General features: G+C 50.0%; 1 protein-coding gene across 1 annotated transcript in view; it reads left to right on the plus strand.

Moving 5' to 3' along the window:
- DNAH9 (dynein axonemal heavy chain 9) overlaps positions 1–26,513 on the plus strand; it is a 200,242-nt gene that overhangs the window by 107,027 nt on the left and 66,702 nt on the right. Inside the window, exons 56-63 of the mRNA XM_029960052.1 lie at positions 814–1,002; positions 2,740–2,975; positions 4,843–4,965; positions 7,336–7,540; positions 12,105–12,269; positions 14,777–14,917; positions 17,089–17,259; positions 19,370–19,492. Of these exons, the coding sequence (XP_029815912.1) occupies positions 814–1,002; positions 2,740–2,975; positions 4,843–4,965; positions 7,336–7,540; positions 12,105–12,269; positions 14,777–14,917; positions 17,089–17,259; positions 19,370–19,492 (1,353 nt within the window). The remainder of the gene's footprint in view (positions 1–813; positions 1,003–2,739; positions 2,976–4,842; positions 4,966–7,335; positions 7,541–12,104; positions 12,270–14,776; positions 14,918–17,088; positions 17,260–19,369; positions 19,493–26,513) is intronic.

A 26,513-nucleotide genomic window follows, 5' to 3' on the forward strand; every position in this document is an offset into this window, starting at 1 on the left:
GGAAAATGAAAAGGCTGCTTCTGAGTGAGGAATTACTGAAGAGGCTAAAGCTCTTCAACTCCAAAGGAGACAGCAGAGGGGTACTGAGGGCTTGGAATACTGAGTGGTGCGGAGAAGCTGGTGCCAGCAGGATCATTCCACTGGTTTTCCACTGCACCAACAGGTTTTATCAGTTGAAAAGTTCAGGCAGCACGTCAGAGATGTACTTTTTTACAGGAAGCACAGCTGAACTGTGCATCTGCTGCCCACAGGGTGCTGTAGATGCCAAAAGTTTGGTTGGTATCCACAGCAGCTTTGGCTCAGTCATGAAGGGAAAAATCATCAGTGGCTGTTGAGCACAAAGATCAGTCACAGAATGTGCTGAGATGGAAGGGACCCACAAGGATCACTGAATCCAACCCTCAGCCCTGCACAGGATCATCCCCAAGAGTCACACCATGTGCCATCATCCCTCTTAACACTTCCCTCCCTCCTGCACCAGTCTCCCAGACTATCTTGCCTAAATAGTGTCATTTTTTTCCCATTAAAATAGATTTGCAGAAATGGCTTTTAACTGACAAGGCAGGATTAGGTTAAATATTAGGAAGGAATTCTTGCCTGTGAGGGTGGGGAGGCCCTGGCACAGGTTGCCCAGAGAAGCTGTGGCTGCCCCATCCCTGGAAGTGTCCAAGGCCAGGTTGGAGGGGGCTTGGAGCAACCTGGGATGGTGGAAGGTGTCCCTGCCAGTGGAACTGGGTGGAATGAGATGAGCCTTCACCCTTCCAACCCATTCCATTGGTCTATGAACGTTTAATTTGATTTGGGCATTTGCAGGTTGGGGGCCTGGCCTCTGAGAACGTGAGATGGGCTGAGGCTGTGAAGGCCTTCAAAGAGCAGCAGAGCACCTTGTGTGGGGATGTCCTGCTGATCACGGCCTTCGTGTCCTACCTGGGCTACTTCACCAGGAAATACCGCCAGGACCTCCTGGAGGGTGTCTGGAAACCATATCTGCACCAGCTCAAAGTAAGTCCTGATTCTTCTGAAAAGCTGCTGTTCCTGGGATTAACATGAATTCTGATGTCCACAAGGATCCCCAAGGGAGAGGATCTCTCAAATGAAGGGCAGCCCTGTGTCCCTGCTGAGTTGGGTTAGGGAGCAGGACGTAGCCACATGTGATTTATGCCTCTGTGGGGCAGTTGTGGTGTCCTTGCTCCATGAAATTGTCTTGATTCCTCCACGTGCAGAGAAAAATTCCAAGCCTGGAGCCCAGGATGATACTCTGCAGTTCTGACCAGCCATCAGGGATGGCCTGGAAGGAGGGACTTGCATGGAGAAGGAATTGCTTGGAGCAGGCAGAGCTCACTGCCAGCTCTCTGGTAGGCTTGGAAAAGCTCCAGGTGTTTCTTTAATGCTGGACACAAGCTCTGTTCGTGCTGGCCATGCCTCTCAGCTGGTTGTATCCATGTCTTGCTGTTAGGACCAGATGGAGATCATCATGCTGCAAACTCATTTAATATTTTGCTAATTTTTAGCAGGTTCCTCTCATACATCAGGAAATAATGCCAAGAATCTTTTAAGTAAGATCACAGTGGGGCAGTGATGGCCAAATCAAAGGGCTGACAAAATCAGCCAGTTCCTTAGCTTGAGAGAGGAAAAAATTCATTCTGTGTTTTTTAATACTAAGACAGAAACTTAGTTAAGAAATGCAGTATTGTTCCAAAAATGACCCGACTCTGTGCTTAGAAATTTCAAGGATATGCCTCAGATTCTAATAGGAAATGAAAGGCCCACTCTGCTCAGACATCTGGCACAGGTAACTCTGGCTGTCACACCCAGCAATGGCCTCCCCTGTCAGAGAAGCATTTCTGGGCCTCCTAATGCTGTTTTGCAGCAGAACAGCTGCCTTATGAGGGGGTTAGTGATGTCCTTCCAGGCTGTCTCAGAGAGAGGGACAGGGAGGAGTGTGATCTGAGCCAGTGGGGCTTGGGCTGGTTTAGGGCTCTGCAGGCAAAAACCTTAGATTGCTTGTAAAGTTTGTGTTTGTTTAAAACAGGATTGGGGAAAGAAAACTAGATCAAAAGGACCCTGTAGAATGGAAAACCAGTGATAAATCATGGAATCATAGAATGGTTTGTGTTGGAAGGGACCCTAAAGACATCGCATTCCAAACCCCTGCCATGGGCAGGGACACCTTCCACCAGCCCAGGTTGCTCCAAGTCCCATCCAAACTGGCCTTGGAGACTCCCAGGGATGGGGCAGCCACAGCTTCTCTGGGCAACCTGTGCCAGGGCCTCTCCACCCTCACAGGGAAGAATTTCTTCCCAGTAACCCATCTAACCCTGCCCTCTGTCTTGAAGCCATTCCTCCTTGTTCTGTCCCTCCAGGCCCTTGACCAAAGTCTCTCTCCAGCTCTCTCAGAGCCCCTTTAGGCCCTTGAAGGGGCTCTCAGGTCTCCCTGGAGCCTTCTCTTCCCCAGCTGTTCCAACCTGTCTCCAGGGCAGAGGGGCTCCAGCCCTCAGAGTGTCTTCATGGCCTCCTTTGGACTCTCTCCAGCTGCTCCACATCCTTCTGATGTTGGTTCCTTCAGAGCTGAAGGCAGCTCTGCACATGGGGTCTCATCAAAGCAGAGTAGGTGGGGAAAATGCCCTCCCTCAACCTGCTCACGCTGCTGGTGATGCAGATAAATCTGCTTTATCAGTCTTTAATTAAGCTAACTTTCTGTGAAATAACCCACTAGAAGCCTCTGTCCTCTCCCCCCAGGTGCCCATCCCTGTGAGCCCGTGCCTGGACCCCCTGGCCATGCTGGCGGACGAGGCGGCCGTGGCGGGCTGGCACAACGAGGGGCTCCCGGCCGACCGCACCTCTGCTGAGAACGCCACCATCCTGAGCACCTGCGAGCGCTGGCCCCTCCTGGTGGACCCCCAGCTCCAGGGCATCCAATGGATCAAAGCAAGATATGGCCCAGGGCTCCGAGTGCTCCGGGTTGGGAACAAGGGGTAAAGCAGCCTCCTCACACAGTGACACTGGGGATGGGCTGCCTGGGGTGTTTGTTTGACTCTTTGACTGTGCTGTCAGAGCCAGTGACACTGAGGCAAATCCAACTCTGGATTTGCTCATATTATCACAGAATCACAGAAGCAACCAGGTTGGAAAAGACCTCTGAGATCATCCAGTCCAACCCATGAGCCAACCCCACCTTGTCACCCAGACCATGGCACTGATGCCACATCCAGGCTCTGCTCAAACCCCTCCAGGGACGGGGACTGCACCCCCTCCCTGGGCAGCCCATTCCAAGGGCTGATCCCTCTCTCTGGGAAGAACTTCCCAATGTCCAACCTAAACCTGCCCTGGGGCAGCTCAAGGCTTTGCCCTCTTGTCCTACTGCTGGTTCCTGGCAGCAGAGCCCAACCCCCCTGGCTCCCCCCTCCTGTCAGGGAGTTGTAGAGAGTGAGAAGGTCTCCCCTGAGCCTCCTCCTCTCCAGGCTGAGCCCCCCCAGCTCCCTCAGCTGCTCCTCACAGCAATTGTGCTCCAGACCCTTCCCCAGCCTCGTTGCCCTTCTCTGGACCTGCTCCAGCCCCTCCATGTCCTTCCTGAGCTGAGGGCCCAGAGCTGGACACAACACTAGAAAACTATCTGCTATTCATTACCAAAATGATGGAGATTTCTCATTAAACAAGGGGTCTGGTTAGAGCTTGGCTCAGTTACCATAGAAACTCCTCTGAAAGTGAGGATGGAGTGTGCTGTGTGCTGAGGAGAGCTCTGTGTGGTACAGAATCCCAGGATAGATTGGGTTGGAAGGGACCGTAAAAAACTCAACTCATTCCAACCCCCTGCCATGGTCAGGGTCATCTTCCACTAGACCAGGTTACTCCAAGCCCCATCCAACCTGACCTTGAATACTTCCAGGGGTGGGGCAGCCACAGCTCCTCTGGGCAACAGGCCTGTGGTGTCCTCCATCGGGTTTATTGCAGATGTCATGTCCTGGTTTAGTCTCATCCAGGAGGGTGAGCAGGGCTTCCTACCTCTTGGAAAGAGAGAGAGGGCTTGGCATGGACAACCAAGCTGCCAGGAGGGTCACCATGCCCTGCAGACCAGCTGGGCTGATGCTGCTCCCACTTGGCACCAGCTGGACTTTCTCATTGCAGCACCCCTGCATTGATCCAGATAAATCTTTCATGGGAACGCTTTTCCACTCCTGGTTCTTATCTCCAGTCAGCCCTCAGACTGCTCTCTTGCTGTATCAGCTTGCACCCATCTCTGCCCAGTAGTGAGGAGCCCCAGAGTCAAAACCCTGCTGAGATGTCCGAGCACTGAGGTTGGTTTTGAATACAGGGGAAAGCTCTGGCAACAGCCAAGAGTGGCCCAAGCCTGGTGCTTGAAAATTCATGTAGATTTGGAGATGCCTTGGGGTTGCCCATGTTTCACTGGTGCCTCCTCTGTGGTTGCCCAGGTTGTTTTGCTGGTGCCTCCTCAGTTTTCCTCCTAGAAAATAATGAGCTACTGGATCTGATCTGGGATCAAAATAAGGTGAACTGCACCAATGGATTCTGGGGGAAACAAGGTATTTGCTAAAAACAACTCCAGTTTTGCTCACTGATGCCCAGACTCTTCTTGGGAAAGTCATAGTGATCACTGCTTGCTCTTGGAGCTCTGAGACCTCACTCTCTTTTTTGGCCAGCCCAGACTCTGTAAGTGCCACTTTCTGCATCAGGCCTTGACCCCCTCTTACCCCTCTTTCTCTCCCCAAATGTTGCCACGTGCCTGTAGCTGTGTGGACCCCTGTCTGTCCCCACATCCTCCTCAATAACAGTGTCACACCCTGCTCTGCTGCAGGAGGTACCTACCAGTGCTGCTCCCCACAGGTACCTGGACACGCTGGAACGAGCTCTGGCTGCAGGAGAACTGGTTTTGATTGAAAACCTGGAGGAATCTGTGGATCCAGTGTTGGGACCATTACTGGGGCGAGAAACAATCAAGAAAGGCAGGTGAGCTGGGGAGGAGGGGTTGGTGGTACATGCGGGTGGGGGCTGGGGGTGTTGTGCTCTCTGTTCCTCACCTCAGATCGTGGCTATTCAGATCCAGCAGCAGTGGCATCCTACCTTCAGGGGTGAAGGCTTTTTAAATCAGGCAATCACAGGTAATTCAGACACAGGATGGCTTGAAAATCAACCTGGATTTCTCATTTCATTGCACGATGTCATTCAAACCTCACATGAAAAGAGAGACCTGTAATTGTCTCCCTGTGTAGTGACCACTGTCCTGACACTAAATTATTACCAAAATAGCTCTTGCTGTTGTGGAGTAAAAGTAGCCTTGAATTTTAGCAAACACTGCACAGAGTTCAGGAATACAGCTCCAGGTTTGAGCATTAAGGATATAAAGTGTTTCTTAATGAGGTCAAGTTCTCTGTGGCAACTCTGGGCCCCTCCAGCCCAGAGGAGGTCAGAGACAGGGGCAGCCCTTTGTCCTTACGTTCTTAAGGATTATTTCCTTACTTGCCTAAAATACCCCAGGGTGTTGTAAACTGCTGGGCAAGGCAAACTGTCTGCAAACTGTGCAGGGGAAAACACCATGAGAAGGATGGCTGAGTGTGGGTTTGGCTGCAGGATGGAGGGGGAAAATCAGTCCCAGGGAAGGGATTGAAATGCTGAAGAATGTTGAGTTGGGGGTACAAGAGTGAGGGTGCCAATCCTTATCCCCCCTCCAGGAAAACACCTTTTGGGGCTGTATGTGTCTGCTCTCAGAACTCTCTGTGGGATCATGTGCTTCCTAAGAAAGGGGAAATGAATTATGAATCACATAGGAAGTCCATGAGATTCGTGTTCCCAGACCATGAGCCCAGACCTCATGGACAGACACTGTCAGTCCCACCATCCCTGTGGTTCCTGTACTGGGTGGTTTCTCTCTGCCTCTGTTTCACAGCTGTAAAAGTAACTGAGGGGCCAAGAGGACACTGAGTGAGTGATGTTTGGCTGGGAAGAGTGTTCAAACTCCCCTGACAATGTCACCATTCCTGCAGCAGTCCCAGTGCAGTCCTGAAAACATTTCTAGTTTCTCTTGGTCTCTGGTTCCCATGGGCTTTGTTAATATAGAATCACAGAATGGTTTGGGTTGGAAGGGACCTTAAAGACGATCCAGGCCCACCCCCTGCCATGGGCAGGGACACTTTCCACTAGCCCAGGTTGCCCCAAGCTCTGTCCAACCTGGCCTTGGGCACTTCCAGGGATGGGGCAGCCACAGCTTCTCTGGGCAACCTGTGCCAGGGCCTCCCCACCCTCACAGGGAAGAATTTCCTCCTATTATCCATCTAACCCCACTCTCTTTTAGTTTGAAGCCATTCTCCCCTATCCCATCACTCCAGTTCCTGATGAACAGTCCCTCTCCACCTTCCCTGTAGCCCTTTAAGATGCTGGAAGGACTCAATTAGGTCTTCACAAAACCTTCTCTCTCCCAGGCTGAAGAGCCCCAGCTCTCTCAGCCTGTCTCTGTAGGGGAGGTGTCCAGTCCTCTTATCAACGTCATGGTTTCCCCTGGACTCCAACAGTTTCATGTTGTTTTCATGCTGGGGAACACTGTTCCCAGTGCTTCAGGTGGGGTCTCACCAGGGCAGTAGAGGGGGAGAATCCCCTCCCTTGACCTGCTGCCCACACTGCTTTTGGTGCAGCCCAGGATTTGTTTGGCTTTCTGGGCTGGGTTAAACTTAGGTTCAGGTCATGTTACTGTGAGCTTTAGTCTTCATGTCAGAAGTGCAAAACAGGAGGAGATTGAGTTTTCCTGGGAGATGTTACCTCCTTTGAATGCCCACCAGTTGCTCTCCACATGTGGCTTCACTGCTCAAGCTCAGTGCAACTGCAGAGTTGGCCTGATCAGAGCCAACAGACTGGGCAATTCTAGATGTGACCAATGAAAAGTTGCCACAGATTTATCACAGAGTATTCTGGATTGGGAGGCACCCACAAGGATCATCGAGTCCAGCTCTTAACTGAATGGCCCATATGAGTATCAAACCCGTGACCTCATTGCTGAGAGGCTTTTCCTCCCTGTAACTCCAACTTTAAGGTAGAATTCAGCCTCTCTCAATAGCCAGGAGGGTTCATGGTTGGAGTGGCCATGCTGCTGCTGGAAAACGTGAGCCTTCTCAAACAGAATCCAAGATGCAGGGGCAGCTTTCTGGGACTTTTCTCCTAGATCAGAAGGGACTCAGGTGTCACTGCCAATTTTTAGTACTTTTGCTCTAATAGTGATTTGTGTGTCAAGTGCCAAGTCCTGGTAGGTGCCACTGACCGAGACCTCCATTTGTCCTCTGGTGAACCACCCTGGGGTGAACCACCTCCTGGCTCATCTTCTAATTGCAGGTACATCAAGATTGGGGACAAAGAGTGTGAGTTCAGCCCTGCTTTCCGCCTCATCCTGCACACGAAGCTGGCAAACCCCCACTTCCCACCCGAGCTGCAGGCCCAGTGCACCCTCATCAACTTCACCGTCACCAGGGACGGGCTGGAGGAGCAGCTGCTGGCAGCCGTGGTCAGCATGGAGAGGCCTGACCTGGAGGAGCTCAAGGTCAGGAGCTGCAGTTTACACTGGGAGCAAGAATAAATTATTATTATTGTTATTATTATTATTATTGTTACTATTGTTATTATCTCCTTCTTCTGCTTCTTCTGCTGCTGCTGCTGCTGCTTCTGATTCTTCCACTTCTTCTTCTTCTTCTTCTTCTACTGCTGCTTCTGCTACTGCTTCTCCTTCTCCTTATTATATTGTTGTTATTGTTATTATAATCTTCATCATCATTGTTATTGTTATTGTAATGTAAAGAAAACAACATTTCACCTGGAAGGTTACCGAGATTACTAAGCTCATCATAAAATCAGGAGATTTCCCTCGAATTGAAGATTTTTTTCCTTCACTCTTTTGTTTTCTAGGTATTTTGGCAAAATTTGTATTGCAATTTCAAGTTTTTTCTCCCAAAATTTGGGTACGAGTCACTTTATTTTCCTTCTCCTCCTGTGACTGGAAACTGAGATTCTCATTATATCAGGTTTTTCTGGATTTCACAGATTTAATTTTGGAGCAGGATTAATCTCAGTTTTCAGCATTTATGGTATAGGATTCTCTGTGTAAATATTGTGAGGTTGGTAACGACATTTTCCTTTCCTGGTTCTTCCTCCCACTTCTTTATAACAGGCCAAAATATTCTCTCTCTCTCTTTTAATAAGTATGGCTTCAATTCCAAGATAATTTTATAAAGAAAATCCCCTGTTCTAATGACACATATAACCATCTAACAAACATGTATAATACTAAATATTTTCTGAGAGCGGGAATAAATTTACTGCACATGTTCAGTCAGGCCAAGCCGGTTTTGTAATAATCTTTCCATTTAATGAGGTTCTGAAGTGCTTTAGCTGGGTAGCCTTAATGATGCATTGAGTTTGAACCAGGCTCATGTGCTAATGAGCCAAAAGATGGCCTCAAAAACACATAATAAACAGATTTAATGTGTGAGCCATGACTGTCTCTCTGGGGACACGAAGGACACAAAGCCCTTGGTCTGAGGGCTCTGTGCTGGGCTGACACAGTTGGTGTGGGATGGCATTTTCCTTATATTTAAGAATATTTAAGATCTATTTCTCTCTATCCCCACAACAAGATAACACCAGAGTTTACCATCTCTTCTCTCCCTCATCTGCTCCCATCCTGCTCCAGCCCTGCTGCCCCAGGGAGGTCAGGATCAGGGAGGAGAAAGGCAGCCTGGTGTTCCAGATGTTCCAGATGTTCTGCTGGATGGTGAACAGTCAGTCAGACAAATCTCTTCCCTGCTGGGCTAAAGGCAGAGCTGTGCCTCCTGGACATGGGAGGGACTGGCAGTGGCCCTGACCTGGGGGTGGGCTGGGCAGGGGCTCAGCACCTTCTGCCCCAGGGCTGGATCTGATCACTGGGGAGCTCCTTGGAGGCTCAGATTGGGATGTTTGGGTTCCCCAGAGGAGAGGTCACCTCTCTATGTGTGTGTTAGTTCATCCTCTCCACCCTGGGACTAAAGGGACAGAGGTTAGTGTCCTGGGAAGGTTTGAGGCTCTGGCTCAAGGGCAGATGGAAGTGATTCCTAGAGCACTGCAAAACAGTTACTGATCTCAGAGCACACCTTATATGTGGAGCCCAGGATTTTTTGTTAATAACCTGATCCAAATCCATCAAACAGCTATTATTGATCCAATTCCAATAACACCAACCTTTTTAAAATGTTTCCTCAGCACAGCCTATATCCAATAATCTCTGTCTTCATTGATTCCCAGTTATCCATCTTTCTCTCCCTCCTTACTTTGAAGCTCTGCCATCTTCCCAGGGTGGCATTCCTGTGGCAGAGCCTGAGACTCTGCCCTGTGGTGGTTCTGGGGACAGATCAGTCTGTCCAGGACAACTCCATGCTCTCCCTGGACATTAGAACCAGGCTGGCCCCGGGTGAGGCAGCAGGACCTGACTGTGAGATGGTCACAGCTCAGAGAAGCTCAAACCAGTTTAGGCCAAGGCAAGCAAAGCCAAATCCCAAGACCTTCCCTCTCAGGTCAGTCCAAACCCTTTGGCCTTTATCTGGTCATATCTGCAATTCCCTTTGGTGGGGATGACTCTGCTCCATGTGCTGGTGGCACTGCCCTGCTCCAGTTGTGTCACCAGGGCTGGTTTCAGGTGTCTCCCATCAACTCCAGACTTCACTGGTTATGGTGTGTGTGAAATCCTTGCACAGCCAGGCTGTGATGGACAGTGTTGGGATTCTTCCTCAGGTGCTCTGCAGGATTAGATATCAGGAGGGAATTCTTCCCTGTGAGGGTGGTGGGGCCCTGGCACAGGTTGCCCAGAGAACCTGTGGGTGCCCCATCCCTGGAAGCGTCCAAGGCCAGGCTGGACGGGGCTTGGAGCAACCTGGGCTGGTGGAAGGTGTCCCTGCCCATGGCAGGGGGTGGAACTGGATGGTCTTTGAGGTCCCTTCCCACCCAAACCAGTCTGTGATTCTATGAAAACACAGGGAATTTTTCCCCTCTGGTTTGTGATGTTAAAATAAAACAACAAAACCAACAGAAAGGAAAAGGAAAGGTGGCTGCTCTGGCTGAGCTTGGAAGGGGTTGGCAGGGGAAGGCTCTGGGAATAACCTGTTTCTCAGAATTAGCACTGTTATATATCAGCTGTGAAATAACAGATAATGAGCTCCAGTGCAGAAATGAGGAACCATGACCTTGTTGCTGCTTCAAACCATGGCAGGATAAAGCTGCAGGTGCTGGGGGGACCCAGAGCTGTCTGCACTTCTGAGGGTGCTTCCAGAATTGGGTGGGGATTACAAGCTATTGGAGCAAAAATCCACCCCCTCCTCATTAATAACTCCAGGCTCATAATCCAAGGGGTTGAATAATAGCTTGCAGATGTCATTTTTCAAGGCTTGCTATGCTTGAATGGCAGAAACACACAAAATTTGCTCTGTTCATTTTCTGGCTCAAGACTTGTAAAATATTTACCACCACAGGCCAATTCCTGGGTGGAAAGCCAGGAACAAGTCTTCAAAACAGCCTTTTCCAGCTGAAATACCAACAACCAACACACTTCAGTGCCCACCCTGCTGAGCACCTGAATTGCCATGAACGTGGAATGAGTGTGTGCACAGCAAGTACAGGAAACTTCAGCCCAAATGTTGAGAGATGAGTTATTAATGACAGAGTCAGTTCATCTGCTGGGAAACCTCTGCCAGCAGAGCAGGCTCCATCCTGCATGGTGGGGCTGGGAGAGGCAAAGGGTCACATTTCTCATTCCAGACCCTACAGGGGGACATTTTTTCCCAAAACTGTCTTTGGAGCCTTGGATCACTTGGTTTATGACACTGAATCTGTCACGAGCCAGTTGCTCAGAACTTGTTTCAGTTCCACGTGTCCCACGTCTGCTGTACTCCAGAGCTGGATGGTTGCAGGGCTATAAAACACACTTAAAGTTACTTGAATTTCTTGGTTGTGCCACTTAACCACAGTCTGAGGATTTAAACTGTCACCCAGTAGTGCTTTATGTAGCAGGGTGGTAGTGACTGACTTCATTGATGCAGAGAATAGTCACCAGGCTTAGCTCTTCAGCAGCATCCCAATCAGAGGCACAGCCTTCCCACAGGATGTTTGCTGTGGTAACTCTAAAAATAGGTATTCACAATAGAGCCATATCGTGGAACGACATAATATACCTGAAATCCAGGAGAGATGCAGTTTCTCTGAGCCAACACATAGAATAAGGCAATCACATTTCATGGGATAAAACCTGTTCTGGAGGAGCAGCTCAGAAAGGAGATGGATGAGAGTCTTTGTTTCCACCATGAACAGCATTAATGATGGTGCTTCCACAGGGGAGAGGGAGAGGGGACCAGAGAAATGGGAAGGATTTACTCTGTGATTCAGAAATGTGCCCCTGAGGCAGGATGGTTGTACTGGGCTATCTGCTTGGCCTTCTTGGCTGTATCTGCTTGTGCTGAGTTTGCAAATCCTTTGGCAGGAGGACTCTGTGCATGTACAGCTTTAGCCCAGAAAGCCACTGGTCCCTGTGGGACTTCAAGGCCAGGCTACAAACAGGAGCAGCAATAGATGAGGCCTCAGCTTTGCCCTCAGTCCTGAGCCTGAGGTGCATCTCCTGTTCTTCTCAGGGCCTGAGGGACTTTGCTGCTGGATTTGCCACCAGGTTTTATCCCCGTGGCCCCATTGCTGGTGTGACTGGTGGGGTGTGGAGGGGTAAGTTCATCAGGAGGGGGGAGGAGCAGAGGGACTGTCCATTCTGACTTGAATCAGGAACAAAGATACAGGAGATATGTTTGAGATGGGGATAAAGGTTCCTGGTTCATCCCCAGCATTTTCATACATTCCTAGTGAAAGGGCTCAGCTTTCCTGGTGCTTCCTGTGCTGTTCAAGGTTTCTCTGAGTTGATGGCTTGTTGGATGTGGAGTGATCCTAGAGCTCCACCCACTCCCAGGAGTTGCAGAGAGCAGGAATAAGCACTACTGGACTATGTCAGTTTTCAGTGAGAAGCCTGTTCCCATGGGAAGTTGGTTAATCCTTCCTTTACCACATGTTTGGTGGCTAAAACTTTCTGAATTTCTCATTTGCAGTCAGATCTCACAAAGCAGCAGAATGGATTCAAGATCACCTTGAAAACATTAGAGGACAACTTGCTCTCTCGGCTGTCATCAGCATCTGGGAATTTCCTGGGAGACACAGTCTTGGTGGAGAACTTGGAGATCACTAAACAGACAGCTGCAGAAATCGAGGAGAAGGTACAAAGACAGTGATAGCCTGGAGAAAAGTGTGTGTGTGATGTTATCTTTGAGGATTTCTGGGTGGAATGTCACCTCTGCTCTGCCCATCTCTGCTCCTTCTGCTCAGCAGAGAAGAGAAATGGGTATAAACTACAGTGCTCTCCACTCTGGAGAGCTTCAGGCCATTTGGTGCTTTGCAGCTTTTGTGTGTCAAATGACCTATTTAAGACCAAGTGAAAACATCAGTGTCTGATGTAAAGACAATAAAATTTACACACTGTATCAAGGCAGCTTTAAACGGTGCCAACCTAATCCTGAGTACATCACACTGCCTCAGCTAAGCTGGATTTTAGTGCTGACCAGGGACTGGCATCTGGTGAGTTTGTGATCCTGAGTAAATCTGCAGGAACTTGGTCATTTCATACCTTTCCATTCTTTAGAGTATAAATCAATGTTGGTATGAGCTGTGAGTGTCAGCACTGCCCAGTTCCCCTGGCGGGCTGGCTGGGCTCAGCTAGATGCACTGTGGTTTTTCCTGCCACTGAGGGAACTTGGGAATTGTGGTTCTCATGCCAGGATTGTACCAGGACTCTGGTATGGCCATTCAGCTGCTTCCCTCTGCAGCCACAGTCACAGAATCATTTACGCTGGAAAAGACTTCCAAGACCACCGAGTCCACCCTGTGCCTGATTCCCACCTTGTCACCCAGCTCAGAGCACTGAGTGTCACGGCCAGTTGTTCCTTAGACATGTCCAGGGGTGGGGACTCCACCACCTCCCATCTTCACAGCCCACACTTGCCCACTGGCTGGGGGTGAGTCACCCTCGTGATGGGGTTGGGCTGGAACTGCCTTTCACCTCTCTGTGTTGGAGCCTCAGTGACCAAGAAACTAAGAGATCCTCCCTCCACCTTAAAAATCAGAATTATTTCTGGGAGCCATTGGTGCATCAGATGTATTTTACTGTCTGAGGAGGGTTTGCTTGAACCCCCAAAGGAGATGTTAAAGAGATGTTTTGACCTGCCAGCTTGGCATCTCCCTCTTGAATTGGGTGTTCTTGAAGGGCTCCAGCTCCTAAACCAGCTGTGGTTATACAGATGGTCAGTGCGAGCTCTGTACCAACAGGGTTGAGTTTTAGAGTTTGCAGAGCCCTGTCAGAGGTTTGCTGCTCTGTTTTTGGTCTGTATACCAAAAAAAAAATGTTCATGCAGCATTTTCCTTCCTATGGAAGTTCCTCTCTGATCTGTCTATGGAAAGCAATTGCCTGCCCCCCCCCGGGTTTTATTTGACTAGAATTATGAATCAGCCCAGCTCTGCTCGTGGGCACATGCAAAAAGGCTCAGCCCCTGGATGCTGTGGGGTGCTGAGGTGTGGTGATGTTTGCACACAGCAGATTAAGGCTCAGTCTGTGCTGCCTTGGGAAGGCTTGGTACCCCAGCCAGATGTGCTCACACCAGCTCAGGGACAGCCCAGGGGACCCCATGGCCTGTGTTTCAGGGGCTGTGTGATGCCCTGCTGAGCCCTGCTCTGCCACAGAAAGCCAACGAGAGGGACAGAGAGGGACCTTCTGCAGTGACAGGACAAGGGGGAATGGCTTTAACCTGAAAATGAGTAGGCTTAGGTTGGAGATTAGGAAGAAATCCTTCCCTGTGAGGGTGGGGAGGTCCTGGCACAGGTTGCCCAGAGTGGCTGCCCCATCCCTGGAAGTGTCCAAGGCCAGGTTGGATGGGACTTGGATCAGCCTGGGCTAGTGGAAGATGTCCCTTCCCATGGGTGATGGGCTTTAAGGTCCCTTCCAACCCAAACCATTCCATGGTTTTATGATCCCACAGCATGGTTTGCTGAGCTGGCTGGATCAGCTCTCGCTCAGCAGCTCCTGGCCATGTACAAGACATGTCTGTGCACAAACAGAGCCTGAAATAACCCCTGAGGGGCTCGAGGACGTCACTTTGTGCTGCCGAAGTGGAATGAAAGAACAAACTGAGACGATGATGGGCTGGTGTTTCTGCCAAAAACGATTTCCACATGTCCATCACAGCAGCTGCAGCCCTGAGCAGCAAGGTGGGGTGTGTTCAGTGCTGTTGAGGAAAGGCAACAAAGAGCTGGGATAAATGAGCACCTCCCAGCCCTGGGGAAGCTGCCTGAGAGGAGAACTGGGGCTGTTCAGCCCTGTGCTGTTAATGACCTGCAATTAGCAGGAGAAACTCATTGTTGAGAAAAAGGGTTCCAGTTAGTGGAGAGCAGGGAATCCAGGGAGGAGTCTGGAGGGGACTCAGGAAAATGGAGGATTGGGCAACTGAATGGGAAATGCAGTTAAATGGGAAGGTTCCAGAGTAGGGGGATGCTGGAGGGGCAGCTCAAGCCTGGCTGCACCGTGTCTTGGGGGCAGGGGCTGCTCCCTGTGGTGCTCATGTGTGGGTTGCCCACTGCTGCCCTGAGGACTTTGTGGCCCATGTCCACCTTCCCTGGGCTGCACTCACTGCACAGGGGTGTTCTCACATGAATCCTGTCCTGTGTTTCCCTGCAGGTGCAGGACTTCAAGGTGACGGAAGCCAAGATTAACGAGGCCAGGGAGCACTACAGGCCCGCGGCCGCCAGGGCCTCCCTGCTCTACTTCACCATGAACGAGCTCCACCACATCCACCCCATGTACCAGTTCTCCCTGAAGGTGCTGTGCCCTCAGAGCTGCTCTCTCTCACTGAGGTTCACAGAATCACAGACTGGTTTGGGTTGGAAGGGACCTTAAAGCTCATCCAGTCCCACCCCCTGCCATGGGCAGGGCCACCTTCCACCAGCCCAGGTTGCTCCAACCATCTAGAAAGAGTTCCAGTTTAATGCTTTAATAAATGGAAGACCTTTTTTTATCACAAGAAAGGTTCTTTGGGGGCTGGAGAGTTAAATGAGTTGGAGTCCTAGTCTAGGACTTCTTCCAAACGATTTCTTACCTTGACAAGTGACCTGGAAAAAGGAATTGAGGAGAGACTACGATGTGTTGAGCCTGATCCACAAAGAAGCTTTTCTTTTTTATATCCACAACTCGTTTGTTGGAGTAATTTTATCAGAAAAATGTACAGAATATCTTTTGTGCCTTTTGAAAGATTCATTCCCTACACATTCATAATAGATACAGGGGTTTCTGAGGCTTCACCTTTAATCTGCATCTTCCAGAGTTAGTTTGTTTTATGTTTTCCAGTTAATATTAGCAGTGTGTCTAAATACATGAAAAATTATTGGGTGAAATGTTTTTATCTAATAAATTTTGATGACAGATCATAAAACATTGTGTAAAGATGCACAGAAATTATTTCAGAATACTGGCCACACAGCTGAGAACCCATTATAAATTAGAACACAAAGATTTATGTGCTGCTCTGCAGCATGTTTGAACAGAATTTAAAGAAATGTTAAGCAGGAAAATGCATTCTGCAATTATTAATAATGCATTAGGTATCAATGTTACTTTAATTTGTTGGGGCATCATTTTTCCTTTGTAGAACCCCCAAAATAACACTGCCAACACAGTCAGGCCTTGGCCAGTCTGTGCCATCCATGGTTATTTCCTTTAGCTGGGCCCAGCTTACAGAACCTTTGCATTGCTAAGCAGGACTTGGGTTTTATTTTCTTTTCCATTTTCTTTTTCCAGTTGCATTTGATAATTTGAAAATGTTTTTTCTTCAGATGGCTCTGAAAGTTTTATGTCTTTTCTCATTCAAATCAGAAATGTTGTTGCAAGAATCTTTATTCTCTTATATAAGAGGGTTGTTCTCGATGCAGGTCCCCATCCCCAGGGGACTTCACTGGCTGCTCCATCCCACCAGTGCTGCTCCCTGCTCTTCTTGGCCAGTCCTTGGCTGGATCCAGACAGTAAAGTGCTCATAAGACTTCTTGAAATTGTTATTATTTAGAGCAATTGCTTTTCTCTGAGTTGAAACATTTGCACAGTGGGAGTTGTGTTCTCCTCCTCTGCTCCACTGTTGTGACATCCCACATGGAATATTGTGTCCAGCTGTGGGGTCCCCAGCACAGCAAAGATGTGGATCTGTTAGAGCAGGTCCAGAGGAGGCCACAGAGATGATCACGGGGCTGGAGCCCCTCTGCTCTGGAGCCAGGCTGGGAGAGCTGGGGGTGTTCAGCTGGAGAAGAGAAGGATCCACAGAGACCTTAGAGCCCCTTCCAGTGCCCAAAGGGACTCCAGAAGAGCTGGAGAGGGACTGGGGACAAGGGATGGATGGACAGGACCAGTGGGAATGGCTTCCCACTGCCAGAGGGCAGATTCAGGTGGGATATTGGGAAGAAATCCTTCCCTGTGAGGGTGAGGAGGCCCTGGCACAGGTTGCCCAGAGAACCTGTGGCTGCCCCATCCCTGGGAGTGTCCAAGGCCAAGTTGGATGGGGCTTGGAGCAACCTGGGCTGGTGGAAGGTGTCCCTGCCCATGGCAAGGGGTGGGACTGGATAAGCTTTTAGGTCCCTTTCAACCCAAACCAGTGTGTGATTCCATGTGTCCTCTGGGATCTCCACTCTCTGCTGGCTCAACATTTGCAGAGCAAGTGTCCCATGTCCTCCCTGTGGGAGCACATTGGTAAGAGATCATTCCCAGTGTCTGAGTTCCCTCTGCCTGTCTCTGTGCTGCTCCCTTGGGCTCCGGAGAGCTCAGTGTCACAGGGGATGTCACCACTGCCAGACTCTGTGTTCCTGAAGAGCAGCTACAGGCAGATGCAGGGGCTGGTCTCTAGATGTTCCAGGTGGCCCTAGAGATTGGCATCTCTCACTGTGGCAGTTCAGGGGGTACCATGCAAAGGGGATCTGAGAGTCACATGTCCCACTGTGTGTCCCCCCCAGGCATTCCAGAAGGTGTTCCAGAGAGCCATGGAGAGGGCGGCTCCCGCCGAGGGGCTCCCAGAGCGCGTGAGGAGCCTCAGCGACAGCATCACCTTCTGCGTGTGCCAGAGCACGGCCCGGGGGCTGTTCGAGGGGGACAGGCTGACCTACACTGCCCAGCTCACCTTCCAGGTAACACCACCAGGGGTGGCACTCTGTGAGCAGGGTTCAGAATCCCACAATCCCTGAGGTTGGAAAAGCCCTCCCAGCCCATGGATCCCCCCTGTGCCCGATCCCCCCCTTGTCCCCCAGCCCAGAGCACTGAGTGCCACGGCCAGGCCTTCCTGGGACACCTCCAGGGCTGGGCACTCCAAACCTCCCTGGGCAGCCCCTGCCAAGGCCTGACCACCCTTTCCAGGAAGAAATTCCTCCTGACCCTCCCCTGGCACGCTTGAGGCCATTCCATCTCCTGTTCCCTTTTCCCTGGGAGCAGAGCCCGAGACCCCCCCGGCTACCCCCTCCTGTCAGGGAGTTGCAGAGCCAGAAGGTCCCCCCTGAGCCTCCTTTGCTCCAGGCTGAGCCCCCCCAGCTCCCTCAGCTGCTCCTCATAGGACTGACTCTCACCAATAACAGGCATAGATGCTGAGTTGGATTTGAATTGTGATGGCAAAGGTTGTTTGAGACAGTAATACCTGCTGGCAGGACCTGGAAAACAGGGCAAAGCAAACTGGCCTGGAAGGGTTTATTGCTTTTATCCCGAAGAAATTCTTCCTACACTGCTGCTCTACCATGTCCAGTATTTTGTATAATTTTTAGTCCATGATCTGAGCAAGGAGACATTTGTATATCTAATCAATAAATAGTGCTTGGAACGATGTTGTGAAGTTGATATGAAGTTTGTGCAGTGAATGACTGTGGAAATGGCCTGACATGTGGAATCACAGACTAAATAAGTTTGGAAAATACCTCCAAGAATGCAGATCTGAACCAAGATCCAACTGCTGAAACACTACAGGGCTGGTTAACCTTAATCCAGGGATGGCCAAGACTTCTTTTAATTCTACATGACAAAATACTTTATGTAAAAAGGAAAGTGTATATGTGAAAAAAAAAGGACTCTAACAGGATATTTTGTTAATAAATTGTGTGTAAAACGTCAGGTTATATTTTGCAATGTCAGCCATAATTCTGACCCATGGAACATGTACATTTTTTAGCATATATCTCTAAATAAAGTGTTTCAGTAGCACACATGGTGCTTGTAACTACAATAAACACTGAAAATAATTAATGAGTCCCTTTATGTGTCAGGAAAAGCAGCAGCCCCAGTGTCAGTGTGTGGAGGCACTTGGGTGATGGGCACAGGTGCTCCCATAGAAAAAAACAGTTGGTTCTTTAGCTGAATCCCTCGTGCCCTCAGTGGCAGGAGAGGTGCCAGGCACACCTTAAGTGCCACTGCCCTTTTGACATCATTGGGATACAAACCAGGATCTGTGGCAAGGAAACCACACACTCCCTGCACCGGTTTTCCCCCCTCCCAGAACTGGTGTTTGGAGGGGATGTTTTTGGAGTCTGGGATTTCAGAATTCTGGCATTGCACCTGGAGCAGTGGCCCCAGCTGGGCTTTCCAGAATGACCTCAACCATGGCTCTGGCAGTCTTACTCCATTTATTCCTGAAAGTCACCACTGGTACTGAAAACATTGGAATGTCCCAGGTGCTCTTCAGTGTTTGAGACCTCATGGACCTGCTTATTCTCTTGCTGCAGGAGCCAGGAGGGTGGTGAGGATTTTGGTTTGGGTTTTATTGTTGTTGCTGTTTGTTTGTTGTTTATTTTTCCCAGCACTCTCAGTGTGTCTCCACTTGGTTTATAAATTGAACAAGACAGTGAGAGATGGCCAACCCCCTGGTGGCATTCCCTAAGGATGCTCTGGTTCCTCTCCAGGAATTTCTCTGCTCTCCAGCTGTGGATCCCAGCCCAGGGACCTGCAGCACACCCTGGCAGGGACTGCTCCTCAGGGTGCTCCCATCCACCTGGATCATAGCACTTGCCACATGGTTTTCCCAGCTTTGTTCCTCTTCTGTTGCCAATCTCCATCCTCATTCCCGTTCCTGTTTTGGGGAGACCCCAAGCACCTACATGGTATGTCCATCTCACCTCTCCAACATGGGGCTCTGAGTACATTTTAGCCACACATTTGGCAGGTACCTGGTTTGAATAATTAATCTGCTGGATTAATTGAATAATTAATCTGCTGGATTCTATTGCCGCTCAAGGATATCTTGTCTGTTTGGAATTACAGATACTCCTGATGAATAAAGAAATCAACCCAGCAGAGCTGGATTTCCTGCTGAGATACCCAGCACAGCCTGGAGTCACGAGCCCTGTGGAGTTCCTGTCTGACCATTCCTGGGGAGGAATCAAGGTACCTGAACCATGGGAAATCACCACCCCTTACCTCCTCTAAAAACCCTTCTGCCCTTCAGGTGGGTTCTTGTGGCACTTGGTAAACAAAGTTCTGACCATACATGAGAAAGGCCACAGACACAGAGAGTTCTGCAGGTACCGCCTTGGGGGGCTCCTCTAGAATGAGAACACCCTCTGGGGTTTGTGGTTATGGTTTGTAAAGGACATGGAGATGCCACAGTAGTTTTTAAGGTTGATAAGACCATCTGCAGAGCTGTGCTGGGGTGGGAGAGCTCCCAGATCTGCAAGAAAACACTGCCGTGGCAATAAGCAGGTCCAACACCTGCCATGGATTTGGAGTGAGAGGGCAGGAAGAGCATCCCAAGGAGACGTGAGTTATCCCATCTCTGCTCCTGTTTATCAACAGATGTGAATTGTACTGGGTTTGGACCTGGTTCAGCAGGGTGGGATTTGTTTTCTGGAAGCAGTTAAAATATTCTCCAAGTTTTGCATGTTCATTCACACCTTACTGGAGCTGAGGTTGTGTCTCTTGTTTGATCGTGGCTTCTGATCAGTGTTTGGCACCTGGGCTGATTTAAGGATCAGTTTTATTTACATTGTGCTGCCTTTGTGGGATATTTTCCCTGTGCTGTGAAGTAGGGAGTGAAGACATCTCAGTTTCATTGGGATAGTTCCCAAATTTTCACATGGGACATTGTTTTTTCCCTTTCTCTCCCTCCCACCATTCTGCATAGAGGATGTGTGTAGTTCCTGGAGGATGACCAAGCAGAAAATCTGCATCCAGGCCCAAGACATGTCTGAAATTCTTTGCCTGTTTATGTTGTTTCTTGAGGCTCTCCAGAGTCTTGCAGGAGCCCTGGCATAAGGTGCCACATGCCCTTCTAGGCAAGCCTGTGTTGGGCTGGGCTTAACTGGGCAAACACTGTCCTTCAGGTAACACAGAGTTCGGCTGCACACTGAAGCTCAAGAGTCAAATAAAGTTGATATTTCTAACACAGGTGACCCACAGTGATTCCACATGGAACAATTCCTGGCTGCCCTGACCAGGAGTTATCATCCCTGTCTCATCACTGGCACTGGGGACACGGCCTCTGCCTCATTCTGTCTGACCTACCTCATATTAAATGTCACAGTCACATTTTCAACCATAAAATAAGCTTGGAACTTCTCACTGAACCAGCTCTGTTCAGCCTCTAAAAGGCATATTTCCATAATAATGAAGGAATTAAAAAAAATCCTACACCCTTTCCTTAATCATCTTTTGTTCAGACAGCAGCAGCTTTACTTTTGTTCCTTCTTCGAAGACAAATTAAATGGACATTTAGGGTCAATGCACATAATCAGGAAGACTCAGCCATCAAGCCCATGAAATACAGGCTTAGCAACAGCATATTGTGTCTTTGGGCTGTGTGGACTGAAGATGTACATCCATATTATTGCTTGAAATCATGGGTTTTCTCAACTCTACTCCGTCCCTGCCTATGTTCAGCCTGGGAATACAGGGGGTGAATGGAGCATTTCAGTTCTCTGGACCCCTCTGGGTTGGATTTCTGCACTGCTTTGGAGGTTCTGCGCAGCAAAGCTTCTCTCTACTTCAGTCCTCGGAGTTTCCTCTGGAATGTGAACTTCCTTCCACAATGGGTTTGGAAGATTTCAGGCTCTGACTCTCATTTTGGAGATCCTTTAATGCATCTTAGGAAACAAATATGTTTTTTGGCACTGAGGACATGGTTTAGTGGTGGTGCTGAGTTGATGATGGTTGGACTTGGTGATCTTAGAGGTCTTTTCTAACCTTAATGATTCTGTGACTATTACACTTGTAGTGCCCCAGGGTGCCTTTGCCTCCTGCCCTCAGGTGGTACATTCTCCAAGAAAACACCCTCTGGGTTTGCAGTGAGTATTCTTTGTGAGGTGCCCCCTCCTGTGCTGCCAGTCCTGTTCAGGGAGGGTGAAATGGCCTTTTGTGTTCCCCTTGTGCTTCACCATGATTTTTGCCACTGCCTCACTGCTGTGCTGAAGTTGGTCCAGTGCCAGCTCAGGGGCATCTACACCAGAAGGAATAGTCATTTAATAATTATTAATAGTCATATATTCCCAGCCATTCATTCCTCAGGATTTATTGTTGTATCACTCCTGCCCAGAGGGGCACCTCCATCTCTGCTCTGTGTGACCAGTGACAGGACCTGAGGCAATGGCTGGAGCTGTGTCAGGGCAGGCTCAGGTTGGATCTCAGCCAAAGGTTCTTCCCCCAGAGGCTGGTTGGGCACTGCCCAGGCTCCCCAGGGCAGTGGGCACAGCCCCAAGGCTGCCAGAGCTCCAGGAGGGTTTGGACAATGCTTTCAAGGACAGGGTGGGATTGTTGGGGAGTCTATGCAGGGCCAGGAGTTGGACTGATGATCCTTGTGGGTCCCTTCCAGCTCAGAATATTCCATGATTCTGTGATACCTGACACACCCAGGAGAAGAGGCCCTCTGTGCCCAGCGTGCCTGAGCACATCCCCATTGTGGGACCAGCAGGGAGCTGCTCCTCAGAGCTCAGACTGTTATCACTGAACAAGGGCTTCATCCCTTCCATCAGCTGTTCCCCATCCCCATCCCCACAGCAGCCTGCCCTCCATCCCCCTGGGCCATCTCAAACTGACAGTGGGGGGTATTTTTCAGGTGGTCATTTCATGGAAGGCAGGAGGGCTCTGCAGAGGGACCTGGCCAGGCTGGAGAGATGGGAAGGATCCAACGGGGTGAGGTTCAACAAGGCCACAGGCCGGGTCCTGCACTTTGGCCACAACAACCCCCGGCAGCCCCACGGGCTGGGCCAGAGTGGGGGGACAGAAAGGGCCCTGGGGGGACTGACTGACAGCAGCTGAACAGGAGCCAGGGGGGCCCAGGGGGGCAAGAAAGACAATGGATCCTGGCCTGGCTCAGGAACAGGGTGGCAGCAGGAGCAGGGCAGGGATTCTGCCCCTGGACTGGGCACTGCTGAGGCCTCACCTCGAGTGCTGTGTCCAGCTCTGGGCCCTCAGCTCAGGAAGGCCATGGAGGGGCTGGAGCAGGTCCAGAGAAGGGCAACGAGGCTGGTGAAGGGACTGGAGCACAAGTGCTGTGAGGAGCAGCTGAGGGAGCTGGGGGGGCTCAGCCTGGAGAGGAGGAGGCTCAGGGGAGACCTTCTCACTCTCTGCAACTCCCTGACAGGAGGGGGGAGCCGGGGGGGTCGGGCTCTGCTCCCAGGAACCAGCAGTAGGACAAGAGGGCACAGCCTTGAGCTGCCCCAGGGCAGGTTTAGGTTGGACATTGGGAAGTTCTTCCCAGAGAGAGGGATCAGCCCTTGGAATGGGCTGCCCAGGGAGGGGGTGCAGTCCCCGTCCCTGGAGGGGTTTGAGCAGAGCCTGGATGTGGCATCAGTGCCATGGTCTGGGTGACAAGGTGGGGTTGGGTCAGGGGTTGGACTGGATGATCTCAGAGGTCTTTTCCAACCTGGTTGATTCTGTGATTCTGTTGGGGGAGTACGTGGGGGCTTATTCCAAGGTGGGCAGGAATTGAGGGGGGGCTGTCACCTCAAGTCCCTTCCCAGGTGATTCTCTTCTAGATGAGCCCTTCCCACTCAGCTTCCTCATCCCCACTGAGTCTTTGGGGTTTGTGATTGAGATGGAAACTGTGTGATGCCCAGAAATGCTTCTCTGCATTTCCCCTTCTGCTGAACTTTGACAGGACAGGATGGAAGGGTGTCTCCAGCCCCAGCCTGCCTGGCCCCATGAGCTGCACAGCTCCAAGAGCTGCGTCACTTGCCAATGATCTGCACTAATTTTATGCATTTCAGATGGTGAATTCTACATTCTCAGATACTGAATACCCTTCAGATTGTCTCTTGTGATGGTTGTAGTATAGATTTTGTTACAAATAATATGGTTGGTGTCAACTTTATTAGTGTTTATGTTCTGTTAATGTCTGTTGGTTTATTAGCCTTTGAGTTTTTGACAATTCTAGTTACTTGAGGCATGGGTTTAGTACAATCACATTTTGTCACAGGCTGCTACAATTAGGTTAATTAGTCATGGCTTCTACACAGCTTATTAGCAGGCTAAAATCTCCTTTTCTTTCATCAAGGAGATTAAGTGCTATAATAAATTGTTTCTTCAACAAAGCTTGAGCAAAGTACATTTCAGATTCATATTTCAAATTCAAAATGAAATTTAGCATTCTGCTAATTTTTCACAGAAACACTGAAAATGCTCCAGCCCAAAGGCCTCTCCATGCCAGGGGGTTCTGGCCAAGATAGTGCCAAAAGAAATCAATATTGATATTTGTGGCTCATTCTGAGCCTCCCATTTTGGGCACATTAACTTCAAAGGGAACCTCATTAAATGTTCAGGGCTCTGGGCGTGCAAGTGGCCTTGTCTGACTTGCTTATTATTTATTGTTTTTTGTTGATTAATTATATATATAGGCCAACAGTTCTGCTGCTGGTTCAGCTTGTGGTGCTGGAGCATCTGACACATGTTTATGACTTAGTTTTCCAGCTTTTTTTTAAAGTTTAGTCTGAAGTTTCACAGAGCATTTTTTTATGTGCAGGGAAGCTCAATATTTAGCCCTGAATGAAGAACCCCACGGACCTGTCCAGAAGGTTTGTAAGGAAAGGCAACAGCTTTGATTAGATGTGCTGATAGACTTGGGGGAAAACAGTTACATTTCAGCCTCTTTGGTGCTTCTTTAAGCCTGAACAGGAATTGAATTCGAGCTGTACAGCTGCTCTGGGCTTGGCTTGATTGTGTTCATCAGTCTGGGTGTTTGGAGGAAATGGTGCCTGGGGAGTCCCTGTGGAGGCAAATCAGCTGCTCTGGAGCAGGGGAGGTGTTGGCAAAGGGCACAGCCATTAACATCGTGCAAATACTGCCTCTGAGTCAGGCAGGGTCAGTTAAGAGAAAGGAGGGTCACAGTCCTGCCATTTAGTGAGAGTAGTGCCTCTACCAGTCCCTGCCTTCAGTGCTCAATAGAGTTGGTCATTCCAGTGCTAAGGGCTGTCATTTCAGGTCCTTAGCAGTGATCTCTGGAGAAGGCAAAAGTGTTCTTTTACTCTAAATGAGGTTTTCTGTCTCTTTTCAATTTCCTTTATTACAGCCTGTTGTGCCTCCCTCCCCCTTTGTGTTCCCAGTGCCTGGCTTGAAAGTTTTTATTTCTGTTGATACTGCTGAAAACATCTTTTGTATTCATGCAAGGTTATCCCTGTCTCCTGACTTGCCTGGTTGTTTTCTTACCAGTAAATATGTGGACACACCTTAGACCACAGAGATGTTGCTGCTGGAACTGCCCAGGCCCTCAGGCCACAGCCATGTGCAAATGGCCATTTAAATATTCTCATTTGTGACTGAATTAACATGGAATCCATGTAGATATTGGCCTCTGGAGGGTTTTTCCTCTTTTTGTTTTTTTTTCTCCTTTCCCTCACTGGAAGGTCTCCAGTCTCATCAGATGAAGGTGTTGATATCTAGATGGGAGCTGAGTATTCTCTGAATTGATGTCCTGTGATCTCCTCACCCCTGGGTGCAGTCCAGGCTGCCTGTTGAGCCTGTTATCCCCAGGTCTAGAACAGACAGCTCCTGCCATCGTTCTGATCTGAGCATGGATATAGAAATTACATCAGTGGGGTTAGAGTTGTTTGGTATTCCAGACTATGTCCAGACCAGCAAGTGAAAGGGTCAGCAGTGATTTCCTGGCCCTGGCAGCACGTGAATCCACACAGCCCTCACCTCCCAAACCAGAGTGACTTCATCTACTGTTTCCTGTGGGCAGCCCCTGCAGTGTCCCACCCTGGGCTGTGTCCAGGCATTTCCTGACAGCAGGAGAGTTCCCCAAAGTCAAATGTGAGCCAGCAAGATACCAGCAAATTGTGTGGCTCCTGGTGAGCTCATGCCTGGACATCTTCTGTAGCCACAGACCCAGGGGCAGATCAGCAGGTGATAGAACAGTGTGTGTCCTCCTCTCCCTGTACAGGTGTGCTGGTCTGAGACTCCTTCTCCCCAGAGTCTGAGACAGCCTAACTCAGGAACAGCTTTGTGGATGCATGACCATAGTTTAGTCCTGAACTAACACCCTGTGCCCATCAGTGGGGCTCGTTGGCTTAGGCAAAGCCTCACACAAGGCACAATCACATCTGTTCAGACCAGGCTTGTGTCTCAAGGGGTTCAGCAGAGCTGAACTTTTTATGTGCCTGGGAAAGACCATCTGAACACACCCAGAGTGGAGGAGGGCTCGTCCTGAACTTCACCACTATGGATAAGTCCAGTGGCTGTGCCCTCGTGGTTTTAATTGGTGTGGTTGCTCCGGACAAATCCAGTCTTTCTGAGAAGTGAGGGTTTTTCTCTGGCCACACAGACTAGCTGGGGGTGGGATGAATCAAACAATCACAGAATATTCTGAGCTGGAAGGGACTCACAAGGATCATGGAGTCCAGATCTTCAGTGACTGGCCCATACAGGGACTGAATGTGCCACAAGTGGCTGCAGAATCACAGAATCACAGAATCAACCAGGTTGGAAAAGACCTCTGAGATCATCCAGTCCAACCCATGAGCCAACCCCACCTTGTCACCCAGACCATGGCACTGATGCCACATCCAGGTTCTGCTCAAACCCCTCCAGGGACGGGGACTGCACCCCCTCCCTGGGCAGCCCATTCCAAGGGCTGATCCCTCTCTCTGGGAAGAACTTCCCAATGTCCAACCTAAACCTGCCCTGGGGCAGCTCAAGGCTGTGCCCTCTTGTCCTACTGCTGGTTCCTGGGAGCAGAGCCCAACCCCCCCGGCTCCCCCCTCCTGTCAGGGAGTTGCAGAGAGTGAGAAGGTCTCCCCTGAGCCTCCTCCTCTCCAGGCTGAGCCCCCCCAGCTCCCTCAGCTGCTCCTCACAGCACTTGTGCTCCAGACCCTTCCCCAGCCTGAGGCAAAGCTGATTCAGAATCCCTCAGTGGGATTCCCAGTGCCCCCAGTGACCCCTGCTGTCAGGTTCTCCCATGCTCCAGCTCCCTCCATGT

The sequence above is a fragment of the Manacus vitellinus genome, unplaced genomic scaffold (assembly GCF_001715985.3).
Source record: "Manacus vitellinus isolate BGI_N305 unplaced genomic scaffold, ASM171598v3 scaffold_24_pilon, whole genome shotgun sequence".
In the NCBI taxonomy this organism is placed as follows: Eukaryota; Metazoa; Chordata; class Aves; order Passeriformes; family Pipridae; genus Manacus; species Manacus vitellinus.